General features: G+C 45.4%; 1 protein-coding gene across 2 annotated transcripts in view; it reads right to left on the bottom strand.

Moving 5' to 3' along the window:
• Nucleotides 1-14,595, bottom strand: part of LOC138303899 (piezo-type mechanosensitive ion channel component 2-like) — a 733,706-nt gene that overhangs the window by 274,231 nt on the left and 444,880 nt on the right. For both annotated transcript variants that reach the window (XM_069243434.1, XM_069243435.1), the window contains one exon: nucleotides 8,466-8,632. In XM_069243434.1, the coding sequence (XP_069099535.1) occupies nucleotides 8,466-8,632 (167 nt within the window). The remainder of the gene's footprint in view (nucleotides 1-8,465; nucleotides 8,633-14,595) is intronic.

Below are 14,595 nucleotides of genomic sequence, written 5' to 3'. Positions count from 1 at the left end.
CTGGACAAAGGCTGTAGGCAAAAGAATGTGTTACAAAATACCATTAAGAATATTTGACACTAAAATGTGCTGTCTTATACACATAACCATTCACAAAGGCACTCCTCCCTACCTGGCTGATCTAGTCTTTGTCTCTGGTGGTTTGAGGGGAAATGGAATTAAGTAAACCTTTCTCCTGGAAGCAGATTGAAACTCTCAGCCTCCCAACCTTAGAACACTGACCCACTCTCAGTCTAATGCCAGCAGATCAAGGCTTACCCATTTCAGACAACTACTAGACTACACTTCATATTGACTCCATATATTCTGTAGATAAGCTCCAAATATGTGTGTTTTCAAGTTTGTTTACCCCTTACCTCATCTTGATGTAACCGTTACTTGTTAACATATTTTGTAATGCAAAGTGCCCTCATACTGACTAGTTGAGGTGCACTATATAAATACAGAGAGGTCCATTAATAAATAGTTTATTTATTTCTTGAAATATCAGACTCATTCAAAGTCAACACTGTTGACAAAGACACCTGGATGCAAGACAATATGCAACATATAACTCATTAGCTTTTGAGAATGAGTATGAGATGCCAAAGCCATGAGTTTTTGTCCTCTTTCTCTTGAAGGATACACATTTTCCCCATGAGCCATGATCCTCATGCACATCAAGACAAAGTCTGTGGATGGTTGCATTATTGATGATGCAACAAAGTGTCGCTAGAATATTTAGCACCATCTGCAGTGCCTAATGTGCTTGCTTGACAGATGACTCCTTTATTCACCAGATGTCCAGGTAAGGATAATTTGTGAAACCTCACTGATGAATGTATGCTGCTAACAGCACCATGCATTTCATAAATACCTGAGAAGCATACTTCAGACTAAATTCAAGAGCTTTAATTTGTAATATTCTGCACCCATAAGACATCTCAGGAACAGACAGTACTTTGAATGTACTGGGATGTTGAACTAAGCATCTTTTCTTTAGTTATATTAATGGGAACATTTATAGGTGGGTTACTAAACAAAACCCTTTCTCTTTTAGAAACACGTTCAAAATTCTGAGGTGGAGGAATGCTCTCTTGATTTTTCAACACAAAGGAAAATCTTGAATAACACATCCATTTTGCTTGATGCTTACATGCTGCATTTGTCCATCACAGACATATTCTAGAATGTAAGAAAAAAAGCCTCCAGTAAACCCACCAAGAAGGAGAAGCACAAACATTACACAGAACTCAAGGGACAACTTTTGCAACTTCTCTGAAAGGAATCCATAGAGAAGATGCCAAAACACCAGAGATACTTTGAGTTGTGTTCAAGATTTTACTTCAAGTTGACAAAAAAGAGAATGAAGATCATTCATTAACCCCCGAAGTTTGAACAAGTATCTGACAGAGCTGACCTTGCCTAGTATCTTATTGGGTCTTGTCCTCATCTCCTGAGCTAATGAAGGCTTCCACATGTTCCTCTTGTTCATCCTGGCCGTTTTCCTCATCTGTTATTATTATTGTGTCCTGCAGAAGCAACTCTGAAGGTACTTATAAAGGCAAGTTATGCATAGACTGAACAGGTAAGACAGCAGGCAATAGTAAGTATGTCAAGGGAAAAAAACGTTGGCTGAACAACCGAGCAGAAATTCTTTAGTATTGGAATAGTCCCTCCTGTGTCATCAGTTGATACAGAATCTGGCTTGTGTTGAGAGCTTCTAGGAAAGTGTCTTCAGTGAGGGGGCATTGATAGTGGCAAGTGGTAATGGACTCTGTGACTGTATACATGATCCTTCTGCAGCTTTGGCACAGAGTTCACTGTCTCATTTAAGGTCCTCATTGTGGCTGCTTTGTTATTTGGTACAGTAATACAGACAGTGCATGGTACAGTAATAAGCGACTCTGGAATTACCTTACTATAATAGGTTCTACAAGTTGGAATACACTAATGAAGTCATATTGCATGTTCCCTGTATTCTGAGATGCAAACGTGGACTTTTGCGATCTTTCCCTGCACCCGTTTCTTCAGGTACTACTTGGCAAAATTTGTGGACATAAAAAAAACATCTGAACATACTGTATGTGTGTGCATATTGTAATATAAATGCAAGCAGTCTTAAGAAAATGGGTTTGAAATCCAAATTTTGAATGTTTTCCCAATGTGTGTTTTTACTACTCTTTCAGCAGATGTGTTTGTACTTCTTACAGCTGACAAGTGTTTTGCTCTGGTTGAGTAATACCATTCAGGGGTACTGACATATAAAAGATACAGTGGTATTGAAAGGGAAAGAAGGAAACAGAAACAATAAAAATGTGCATATTTGTAATCATATAGAAACAACGTTTTGCAGATAACCTGAAAGTTCTTGTGAACCTGAATAGTACAGAGACAATCATGGAAAAGCAACACTGAGTGCAGATATCAAAAAATATTTGAGCAAGTTGGAGGGGTTAAAGAAATAGGGAATTGCAGGACTTAATTCATGAAGCAGAGAAAGATTGTAGGGAAGTGGTTTATTGCGTGGCTTGATTGTAGTTCCTCACCATGTAATAATGTCACAATCGTTATCAGATTCAGTTAGCTTTCTTCAAGAAAACCCTAAGTTCGGGCATGGGTAGCTTTGGCACAGGCAGTCAGGCTTAATCAAAGGAACAAGTGTAAAGCACCAAAACATCAGGTAAGCAAGAAACACAACACGATAAAATTCATACACCAATTTATACAAATATAGTGTATTTTCGCTTAAATGAGACATTAAAATGACAAAAATCTATCAAGTGAAACCGGAGATGACATTTTTCAAAGGTAAGTAAACTCTTTTTGAAAGATGCAATGAATCATTGTAATTGTAATTGAGCAGTACCTAGTTGCCTGTCTTTATTACAGTCCAGCCAAGACGTGGTCCTGATGCTGGGAATACAGGATGTTGAGATGCTGGCGATGCTGTAGAGATGTGGTAAGTAGTCCCGGGAACCATGAGCGTCAGGATCATCTCTGGCCCAGCTCTTGGGCTCTAATGGTGCTAGGGCGGTCCACTGCAAGACCAACTGCGACTGGTAAACTGGTCCCCCAGTTCTAGCGGTCTTCATTGGTTACTTGCAGGTGAGTGTTTCTTTCTTGCAGGGCAACCAGAGTCCACTTTGACATTGAGTAAGGGTCCCACGGGCTTGGGACATGTTGGGAAGGACTGCGCTCGTCACCCAGCAGGTACTTCATCATCCAGTGGAGGGTAGGTGTTCGTGGCAGTTGCGTTTTTTTACTGGTAAACGTTTCTTTGGCTTTTGGTGGCTCTGAGGCTTAATAGGAGACTAGCCACCTAGCCCTGGAGTCACTTCTTGAATGCTGGTACAAGTAGAGCTCTTTTACATCAGTTGGCACAGCAGGCACAGTTCTCTTTGATGGTCATTTAGGAGCAGCAGGTGTATTCCAGCCTTTGATGCAGCCTCTCTTTGCTTAGACATCAGCCGTTTGTACACATACTTTGCGGGTCTGAGCACATGCACTGGAGCTTGGACAGCAGGGCCAGTCCAATACAGAGTCATGGAAGCAGCATCATCTGTCCAGAAATGTGGGGGTGATAATTCAAAAGGAAATCCTTTCCTACACTGCTCCCTCCCAGATAAAAGGTGATAAGCAACTAATTTGTATCCTTGTAGTTCTCATCATCTAAGTAGAAGAACCATGAAAGGCCACCTGCATTGGAATGACCTCTCCCAGGCCAGGGTTCCACTATCATTCCCTGTAGGGAAATGAACCACCTTTAAAGTTTGGGTGTTGTCCTCTCATGTGAATGAGGCACCTGAGGGTCTGTGGCTGATCTGAGCCCCAATCCCATGTTCTGAAGCATCTTTCTGGAAAATTAACCTTCTGCTGTCATCAGGTGCTGTAGGATAGGTTCTGTGCACATTGCTTCCATAAGGGTGTCAAAGGCCTTCTGAAACTCTGTAGACCAAATGATTACCTTGGCTGTTTCTCCAACGTGCGTTTTGTCAGTGGGGCCACAATAGTGCCATACCCCTTCACAAACCTCCTGTAGGAACCAGTCAGGCCCAACAAGGCTCTGACCTGGACTGAGTCTGGGGAGTCTAAAAGGCCAGAATTGTCTGAATCTTGAGCTAGAGAAGCTGCACATGCCCTTCACCTACAAGGTGGCATAGGTACACAACAGAACCCTGCCATATTTGGCATTTACTTGCCTTAATAGCCAGGCCTGACTGTTGCAGGGCCTGAAGAAATTCCTTTAGGTGGTGTTCTCAGGTGTGGCCTAAAACAGCAATATCATACAGATATGCTGCACTGAAAGCTTCCAGCCCACACAGAACCCTCTTCTTTGACCATTAGAAGGTGGCAGGTGCATTTTCCTGTTAGTTAAACTGAAAGTTGCCTTTTGGTGTTAAAAAAGGAGACCTCTCCTTTGCTCCCTGGGTGAGGGCTTTGCCAGTAATCTGAAGTCAAATCTAAGTTGCTTAGATACTTAGCAGCCCCAAACTGTCAATGACCTCATCAGCTCCTGTGATGTGGTGGGCATCAGTCTTGGTGACTCTATAAAGGCCTCTGTAGTCTACACAGTCCTTCAACGGCAATCACCCTTGGACTGCCCACCATTGGGGGGCTTCTTAGTGCAAACTGGGTCTTCCCTCTTGTGCCCTGGCTGCTGATAGTCATAGCACACCCCAGCCTTTACAGATTCAGAATCAGTGCTTAAATATGTAAATAAAAACGTGCTGGTGCCCCAAGCCCTCATCTTAAACATGCGGCTGTTGCAATTAAATGCGTGAACACAGAATACTGAGGCAGTGTAATCCTGAAGCCATCTTGAGCCTCTTCAACCCGGTTTACAGCCACTCCCTGCCCCTTCAGCTCACTCTTGCAACTTTCTGCTTTCTCCTATTGTGACACTTTTTCGTTTTTCTCTATCTTCATCTTTCCCATATGTGTCTTTTGCTTGCAGTAAATGCTTGAGGCAGAAAAATAGGTGTCCGCCTTCAGAAATAAGTGCCAGTGCCCCACACCGGAAACAACAAGTACTAATTAAGCTCTGGTCAGAATTCTGTCACTGATGCCTGTTTGCTTTCGGCTTGGATGGGACTTTGGGCTCCCCTTCTTGGGCAAATTTTTGGGGCCCCTTGGGAAACTCATTTTTAGGTTTCACCTGCACAGTGCTTGCACTGTGAGTGTGAAACCTATTGTATTTATTAGACATCTTAAAAGCGGCTTCCATCCCACCCTCGCTTTTCATTGGTTCCAGGCTTGCCATTTACTTTTCCTTCTTTTCTATTGGCCGTAGCACACTATTTTGGGTTGTTTTCCTTGGGGCTTCTTTATTAGTCTCCCGAGGCAGAAGTCCTGCTTTTCATCCGCGTTGGTGGGTGGAACTTTTTTTATTTACACTGCACTGCACTACACTGTATAGTCTGCACTGCATTTTTTGTTTAGGTTTACCTAATCTCTTCCTGCACACATTTGAAGCGCGCTTGTAATCTCTCCCTGCCTGCATGCATTTTTAGCAAACTTGTCTTCTCCAGATCCGGTATGTGAAGCCCCTACATTTCCACACGAAACATTTTTTACTTTCTCGCTCCTGAAACACTACCCACTCCAATGCAAGTTAAAAAGCAAAAGCCTTACTACACTACATTTTTACCACAACACAACCAATGGTTTGACTCTTCTTGAGAAGTAGATTGAAAACACATCTCACTCTGCTTTTCCGTAATGAGTCTTTGTAAAAAGATTTGTGGCGGAAAAGGAAACTCGTAAATATTAATTAATAAAAATACAAAAACAAAAACACGCAAACCAAAGAGAGAATGCCACACATGAGGATGAAAATAGATGCTTAGACCTGGCGCAGCACCCCTGCCTTTAGGATGGAGCCATCTGCTCCCTGAGTGACGCATGATGAGAACGGCACCGGCTGCACCAAGAAAAGTGTTCCTTTACTTACTGGGAACTAACTGTCTCTGTGCTGCTCTGGCAATTAAAACGCATCCAGTGTATCTGCCAGTGGGTGTGCTGATGTGACTAGACATGTAGTGCTTGTCACTCTGGCCGTCTATGTCTTCGAAGCTTGCGGTAACTTGTACATGTGAAACCATCCGCAAATATGTGAAGTCCCACAATTAGTACTGTTAAAATACTACACTCACTCAATCAATCAATCAATCAATCAAATTGTTTGTTGAGCGCGCTACTCACCCGGAAGGGTCTCCGACACGCTGCATACTTTTACGATTACCGTTAGGGCCTAACTGTGGTTTAATTGGTTTGGGGTAGGACTCTGCTACATCTGTTACATCTTCTTCTATGTTTAACAGCCTATTCCGTCCCACTACTGGGATTAGGTCCCACAACAAGGATCTCAAGTGCTGTGTCCCTACCTTTCCCATATTCAGAGCCCTCTCATGTGCAAGCTATCAAAATAGCAAACTATTTATCTATGTCGTCCCCAACCACAAACAATGCCACACTACCCTTAAGCAGTTGATCGTCCTTTGACCCTTTGGTAAACTTTGGTAGACATTTCTTCTGTTGTGGTGTCACCATTACTTCCCTATTTACCTGTTTTAGTACTTCTAAACGCTTAACACTCGTTCCTTTGATTAAGTCTGTCTGCTCTGTGCCACAGCAACGCAGGCCTGAGCTAACGGTTTTCTTAAAGGAGCCTAACTCGACTGGATAAAGACTGTGATATTTTGAGTTCTCACAACCACACCATATAATCCTCTTTCCTACAAAGATTGCTAAGACTTAAAAATCTTTCTGCATATGTGCGCCAGATGATTGTTATCAAGAGATTTTAGCAAAGGGAGCACATTAAGGGGGTTATTCTAACTTTGGAGGAGGTGTTAATCCGTCCCAAAAGTGACAGAAAAGTGACGGATTTACCACCAGCCGTATTACGAGTCCATTATATCCTATGGAACTCGTAATACGGCTGGTGGTATATCCGTCACTTTACCGTCACTTTTGGGACGGATTAACACTCCTCCAAAGTTAGAATAACCCCCTAAGTCCTTTAATTTTTGAATTCTACATCTGTGTCATTGAAAGTATGGTATACTTTTAGTGCTATGTTAAGCATATTTATTGAGACAAAGTAACAAGGAATAATTTCAAGAGTATTGTAGTGTATTGTAGAATTGACTTGCAATTTGTGGAGAGCATTATATTGTAGGGCTGCATGCAAACTTAGGGCCAGATTTACAAGGCCCTATCGCCACCCGAGCATCACTTTTTGTGATGCTCCAGTGCCGCTAACCACTGCTCCATATTTACAAGGAGGTGTACATAGGCTTTACGCCACCTTGTAAATATGGGCCCCATTGAAGCAGTTTTCTGCGTCAGAGGTGCTTGCAATGAGTGTTGCAGTTGGTGTTTCACCTCAACACCCATTGCTTTTGACGCCGTCCCAGATTTATGAGAAATCATAAATTTGTAGCAGCGCCAAAAACGAACTCTGCCCCAGGGGTGGCGTTAGCATGGCAAAACGAGGAGGAATGCTTTTATTCCTTCTCGTTTTTTGCTTTTACTTTGTGTGCTGCATTCTGCAGCACACATAGAAGAAGCAAAATGCCATGGATGATTTTTTATGTGCAAGAAGAGGTACCTTCCTGCACATAAATATGGGAATATGGATATGGCTCTAAATATTTGGTGTCCAGATTATGTTGGTACAAACCCAATCGACAACTCCGTTCAGTTGGAGCTTTCAGAATTCAGGTTCCTCGCACCTATAAAGCGAAATGGCGAACTCCCTTCCGCTAGTTATTAGGAAGGAACAAAATCTCTTAGCTTTTAGAAAACTTGTCAAAACATGGCTCTTTCCGCGCTAATGTTATTCTTTGAATCTTTCTTTTCTCCTTAGGTGCCTCTCCTTACCTTCTCAGCGCTTCGATGCTTCAGCCTGAATGCGCTCTATAAATACATATACATACATACAGAAACAATTACTCCCTTCAACGCACAAACCCTTGCACTATGGTGCAAGGATGCCTCCATTGGCGCAGGCATATTAATTTAGCGCCGGCGCAGTGGGAAATGCAGGACTGTACTGTATGTATTCTTGTGAATACGGCACAGCCCTGTGTTTCAAAGCTGGTGCAGTGTGGGGCTGCGCATTTTGGTGCAGCACCATGCCGCACCAGTTTCTTGTAAATCTGGCCCTTAATTTCCAGCAGGTACGCCACCCATTAGCGGGCTCATAAATGGTCAATCATGGTGCTTTTAAAACAATATTCAATCTGTGAGTGATAAGCTGATTCAAAATTACCGTAGTTCATATCTGAATCCTAAAGGTAATTGTTTTCATTTACATCTTGTACCAATAACCTGAATATATCACACTCCTGTATGTCATTTGTTGTTCTATTTCAGGGTGTTCCAAGTTTCTATCTATTCTCATATTTTGATGCACGTCCTTCATTCCACTCAACGTCCTGCACAGAAAAGGCACTCTACAATTTCGAGCTTCCGCTTACCTTGTTGAGGTTCTGCCGTAACATGCACCTTTCAATTTTCAAAACCATGGCTATGTCCAGATTCTTTTTGCAGAGCGAGTTGAGAGCTTCAGTGGTGTCATCCAGCAATGCTTGGAGGAACACCCATGTAAACTTGATAATGGTGATGACCCTTTGGAGCGGGCTATCTGTCAGAGAAGGAGAACAGTAGGCGATTATAAAGGGCTGGAGTATTTTCTGTCAGTCTATGTGAGGCATGCTTTTTTCAGCAGCAAGCAGGGTGTTTCCGGAGATGACTTTTCAAAGTCAGGCATGAACACTGAGATGCTTTGTAAGTAATTTTTATCATAAAATATGCTATGTATACACAGACAGAAGAGGGATGTGGTAAGATGGCGGCCGCACTGGGTGCATTGTAAAGAGCTCCGTGGCCGGCCCATCACTTATCTTGCATTTATCCTTGCCTTCCAGCTCAAAAGTGACACAAAACGCTGCCCAGGCACCGCCCACAGATAGGAGGCCCGCTTAGTACTAATTCTGGTGAGCAGTGCTTCTGAATAGGTGCGGCCCTGGCATGAAGCGCTACCTGGTGAGGCAAGCCCTGTTTGAAGCCCCAGACGGCGTCACCCCATACTCACACATGGTCCGCACACTAGCATTACTGTCACTGGTAACGGAGCATGCCTGAGATGCGAGCATGTCCGCACCCACCGCTACTGACACGCAGAGCCCTGCAGAGGTACCCCCATCCTCGTACACTCTGTCCCTCCCACATATATCCCTTACAGTCACTGCACCCAGGTTAGAGCCGCTGTGCTGGGACTAGGTGCTGTAAGTGCCAGCCTCCTGGCTATCGGCCTGTGGCCCATGGACCCTAGAGAAGAAGGGGCGAGTGCAGACCCGATTGGGTCTACCCATGAATGGAGTGTCGTCTGGCCTGGAGTTGCGGCTTGTGAGCCCCCCTATTTCTGTGCTGCTACAGGGCACACCTGTAAAGCCTGGGTGACTGGCACCCAATGATGCTGATGTGGCGCCCTGAGGCAGAACCCCTGATTCTGCTGTGAGTGCCCACCCCGAACGTCATCTGGGTCAGGCCTTGGCACCACTGGGCGGACAAGCAGTGCTCCTGGTGGCTGCCCCTGTGCTAACGGTCCAAGCTCATGAGGGGCTGCTGCAGATGAGGCGGGTGCTGGGTCCACCCTGTCATTGAATAACTATCTGCCCTATGATCGCGTGCCATGGTGCCACTGGTGCCTGCTTCCCACAAGAAGCGCAGTGCCGGGCAGCATGCCTGTTGATGGCAGATTTGTGCAGCCTCACCCGTCTTTTGACAGCACACTGGGGGGCGATATTTGATCCTCAACGGGGGCCCTCGCTCCATCGTGTTTGGGGCCAAAGTATGCTGAAAGGATCCACTGTACATAGCTCTCATTTTCTTGATCCCCCTGCCTTTCCTGTTGGACAATGGCTGGACGGGCCCCCAGCAGCGTGGTGAAAGCTGCTCTCTATGGGAATTAGGGGGTCACACTCTCTCTGTTCACAGCTAGGGGTGGGTGATACCCTGCTGCCTGGATGCTCCCCAAGGGAGTAACATGCCCCTCTAGGCCTTCAACAACCTTTCCTGGACCTAATGGGGTAAGCACTCATTGATGGGGGACATTGTGACAGTGTGGTGCAGGTGAGACCATTGATTGCCCTAGAGTGACTAAGTCAAGCTTCTATGTACTTCATAGTGACTGCAGTAGCCAAGCACACTTGCTTACTCAAATACCCAATTAGCTTTCCAGTGGCCTTGTTCTATTTAACAGATGGCCTCCCTGCCCCTTGTTGCAACTGGGGGGCCCATACATGGATTGCACCACATGGCAAACAAACAATAGCTGATGAGTCTGACCCCTCAGCCAGTGGATTATTTGAACTGGAGTGCCCTCCACTTCTGCCCTACTTCAATTCTGCCTTGCACTCCAGAGGTGCCAGGGCCTCTGCCTTCAGTCTAAATGCAGTATATGGTCCAACACAGCCCACCAAGAGACAGTCCCTACCATACAGTGCATCACTCTGGGCCCAGAGCCCACTTATTACAGTGTTACTCCCAACCAGGGAGACTAGAAATGAGTCCTCCACTTCTCACTGCCTGACATTGCACAGTAAGCCGATATAGCAAATAAGGGCTGGTGAGGCCATACATTCCTCAATATTGGTTTTGAGGCTGTTTGCTCCTCCATGGTCGTGCACTTCCTGGGAGCGTCATTAGGACCGCCCCTAACTGTCAAACTGGGGAGCAGATACTCACAAAATGGGGTCCCACTTAGGGAGAGAGGGACAGACCCATAAGCCAGGAGACCAACCAAACGGAGCCATGGATAAACAGAAGGCGATAACCCTGAGGCAGCAACAATGGGTGCTGGCCTCACAACCAGATCAACCAGTCTAACACATAATTACTAAATTTTTATTCAACAGGTATTTCTTGCTAGGTGGAGGGTTTTACTTTTTATTGCTTCTTAACATTTACCACAGTCAATTAAGGGTATGACCACACCTTTGTACGCTTGCACATTGCGGGACCTGATTTGGAATGTAAATAAAATTTAGTAATGAAGTAATTATGTGTTAGACTGGTTTTAGGCATATATAAGTGGAGAATTACTTCTTTAGTTCTCCATTTGTAAATGTTCTCTTCTCTTTTGCTCTTTCGTGCATGGTTTTCTCACTTACTTGTGATTATTACTAATGAGTTAATGAGCACTCTTGCAAAATGCAGATTTTACTTCACTTATTATGGTAATTGGTATTAATTATCGAGACAGTTATTTCCCACTCTTTGCATGAGAAATGTATAAAATTACATGTTATGGAATGATTTCGTGTCTTGTAAGGACTGTATAGACAATGTGTTATATATATATTATTACAGCCCTGATGAAGTCATGGGGTACACCCCTGACAAAACACGTGTTGGCATTTGGCGAGTTCTGGTAGCAACCGTCAAGTAACGGCTGGAAATTGAAGATTTGAAGAACAAAGGTATGAATGTTTGTTTTCGAATAAAGACACGAACATGGATTTCTAATGGACTTCATGTTGGATGTGTGCCTTATATAAATTAATAAGGGCCCCCATTACCCGCCTGTTGACCTTGGGTGGGACGTCCCTTTTCTCCCAGCTGAATATTAATGGAGTGTTGAATTTCAAAACTATTACATCTCCCTCTAGCAGCTGCTTGAGGCGGGTCTTCATGTGACATTTGGCCACTTTTCAATCAACTGGCTCTTAGAGAGCCTCACTGCATATGAGAGAAAGGATCTGTGTGAAACAGACCACAGCCCAGAAGCTATCAGGACCAACTTGGTGAGGGACAAATCCTCAGGAATGGATGGGCTCCCATTCAAGTTCTAAACAATGTTTGCGGAGAATTGGCGCCGGGACTGGAGGTGTTTACGAGGAGGCTTGCATAGCTGGACTGCTCCCAGCCTTGACCAGGGAGGCCCTGCTTGGCACTCTGGCTAAGTCCAGATCCCCAGAGGTGGCTGTTACAGATTTACGGCCCCTTTCTGTACTGAATGCCGATTTAAACATTTTAAGCAATGTGCTCGCCTCTCAGCTTTTAACCCATATGCAAGATTTGATTGATGCTGATAAAAACAGGTTCCATCCAACCCGAAACACTTCCCTTAACCTTCGTCAGCTCTACACGTCCCTAATGACCATGAGATTGCTGCTAACCCTCTTGCTGTCCTTATGTTGGTGCACCTGGAAAAAGGTCTTTGACAACACAGTACTATGGGACTTCTTGGAAGCCTTAATGATGTGCATGGGGCTAGGTAGTCAATGGATACGGTGGATGCACCTGCTATATGCTCATCCTGTAGCATATTTCAAAACGGGATGCTGTATGTTGGTGCCATATGTGGTTTTCCAGGGCATGAGATAGGGCTGCCCGCAGTCGCCCCTTCTATTTGCCATTGCCACTGAGCCACTGGTGGAGTAGTTTTGTGCAGTGGGAGAGGGCTGGTGCATTGTAGTGGGCAGGACGGAGCATATTATTTCCTTCTATGTGGATGACCTGTTAATCTGTCTGTGCAATGGAGAGCGGGATATCTCTCGAGCGCTGGGGCTCCTTGAGTAGTCTGGATTATTCTCAGGCCTCTGGGTAAATAGGTACAAGACCTGTGTGTTCCCGGTGGTCTGTGTGTCCCCAGCCCAGTCGGCTGGCCACCTGACATAAACATGCACTTTTAAATATCTGGGCATACAGAACTTTCATGACCTTGTGGACATGCCTGAGGGCAATCTGGGGAAGGCACTTCGGCCACTTAGGTCGTGTGTCTCTTTTTGGAGATCGCTCAGGCTGCCAATTATGGTGCGCATCTTGCTCTCCAAAATGATCATGCTCCTGAGGCTCCTCTATTATTTTGCCAACCTCACTGAGTGGGTTCTGATGCCATGGTTCCAGCAGCTTGACTCTCTGCTTCGAGAGCTGATATGGAATGGCGGCTGCCACATGGTCTCACATGTCACCCTCCATCGCCCCTCTCTTGATGGGTGATTAGGAGTGCTGAACTTTGAATCATAATTCCTAGTGGTGCATCTCCAGTGGGTTACCTGGTGGGTAGATGGGGTAGACTGGTGTAGATTGGTATGCTGGGCTCTGAACCCAACCATGGGTCTCTGCTGGTGAAACTGCTTGAGCCTTCCCTGAAGATTCCCATCCCAGAATTCATTCTACCCACTGCCTTACATTATTGACGGCGGTGCGTGCGACAGATGCCCCGGAGCTTCCATTAATGGGGTTATCCCATTGGGATCCCTTAACTTCCTTCAGGGTGGGATAACTGAGCTCTTGGACAGAGGTGGGGATAGTGACGATGAGTGACTTCTTCCAAACGGGTTACCTTATTGCTCTCCAGAACCTGTCAGAGCAGACTGGTTTGTCTAAGTGCCAGTTTCTCACCTACAAGGCACTCATGCGCACAATTGGAGACCTGTGAGAACAGGGAGAGGCTGAGCCACAACTGCATGGTAGACTCCAACCATTATTGATTATAGGCACCAGTAAGCACTTGTTTATGTGTTTTTATAGAGTATTAAACAGCTTGACTGGCCTACCCCTAGACACCCTCCAGAATCGTTGGGCCACGGAGCTGGGTAAAGCCTGTCAGATGGTGAATGGGGCAGGGCGCGGGCATATCCCCAGAAGGTCTCCAGTAACTCATGGTTCAAATATATTCAATTTAATTACCTACACAGGACATATCTGACCCCATACAGGATAAGGGCCATTTAGGGCGGTGACCACAGGGGCTGCCCCTGCTGTGCGGTACTGGATGCAGATTTTGAACACATGACATAGAGCTGTCCCAGCCTTTCTGGTTTCTGGGATGAAGTCATTGTGAAGCTCAATGGAATTCTAAAGAGTTCACTTGGAAACACTCCCAAAATGTGCCTATTGGGTCCTTCACTAGACGCGCACCTAAGAAAGTGGGTAACAGGTTCCTTGACCTGGTGCTGGTGCTGGTACTGGCCAGGAGATGCATCAACATGACATGGAAGGCTGTGATGGGACATAGGCTGGATACATGGGATAAGGACATTAAATTGTGGGCCCAAGCCAAAGAGCGAGCCTTACTGAGAGAGGATGCATGTGGGGTCTGTCGTTGGCCCATAGAGTCACTGTGGTGGTCAGATGTGGTTGAGAAGTGGGAATGCCCCAGGATGGTAGAAGACTTGGCTGATGATGAACGAGAGGGGTTGGAGGCAGCAAGTTGTCGCAGCCTGATTGAGGAATACTCCATCTGCTTGAAGGCTCTGAGAACCCAGGCATTGCAAGCCCTGGAGCTAGTGGTGGTAGTTCATAACCTTCCCCTGCCCCTTCCCAGCCCACTCCCCCCCACTCATCACACCCTCCACTCGTCCTCTTGCCACCAATACATTCCCTGCCTGCGACTGTGACAAATATGTGAACATGTTTAAGTTCACAAGTTGAATTTGTTTTTTTTTGTTGGGTTCTTTGTTGGGTTCTTTTGTCTGGCACTACAGTCCCCTTCCTGGCCCCTTCATGGCTGAGCCTGCATTCATTATCGGCCATAAGGAACTTTATGATCTCTGACTACTTCCAGCTGAGCCCCAAGGGGCCCCCTGAAAAACACGT

Source organism: Pleurodeles waltl, chromosome 7 (assembly GCF_031143425.1).
Source record: "Pleurodeles waltl isolate 20211129_DDA chromosome 7, aPleWal1.hap1.20221129, whole genome shotgun sequence".
NCBI classification, from domain to species: Eukaryota; Metazoa; Chordata; class Amphibia; order Caudata; family Salamandridae; genus Pleurodeles; species Pleurodeles waltl.
This window is presented reverse-complemented; position numbering and strand designations above follow the sequence as displayed.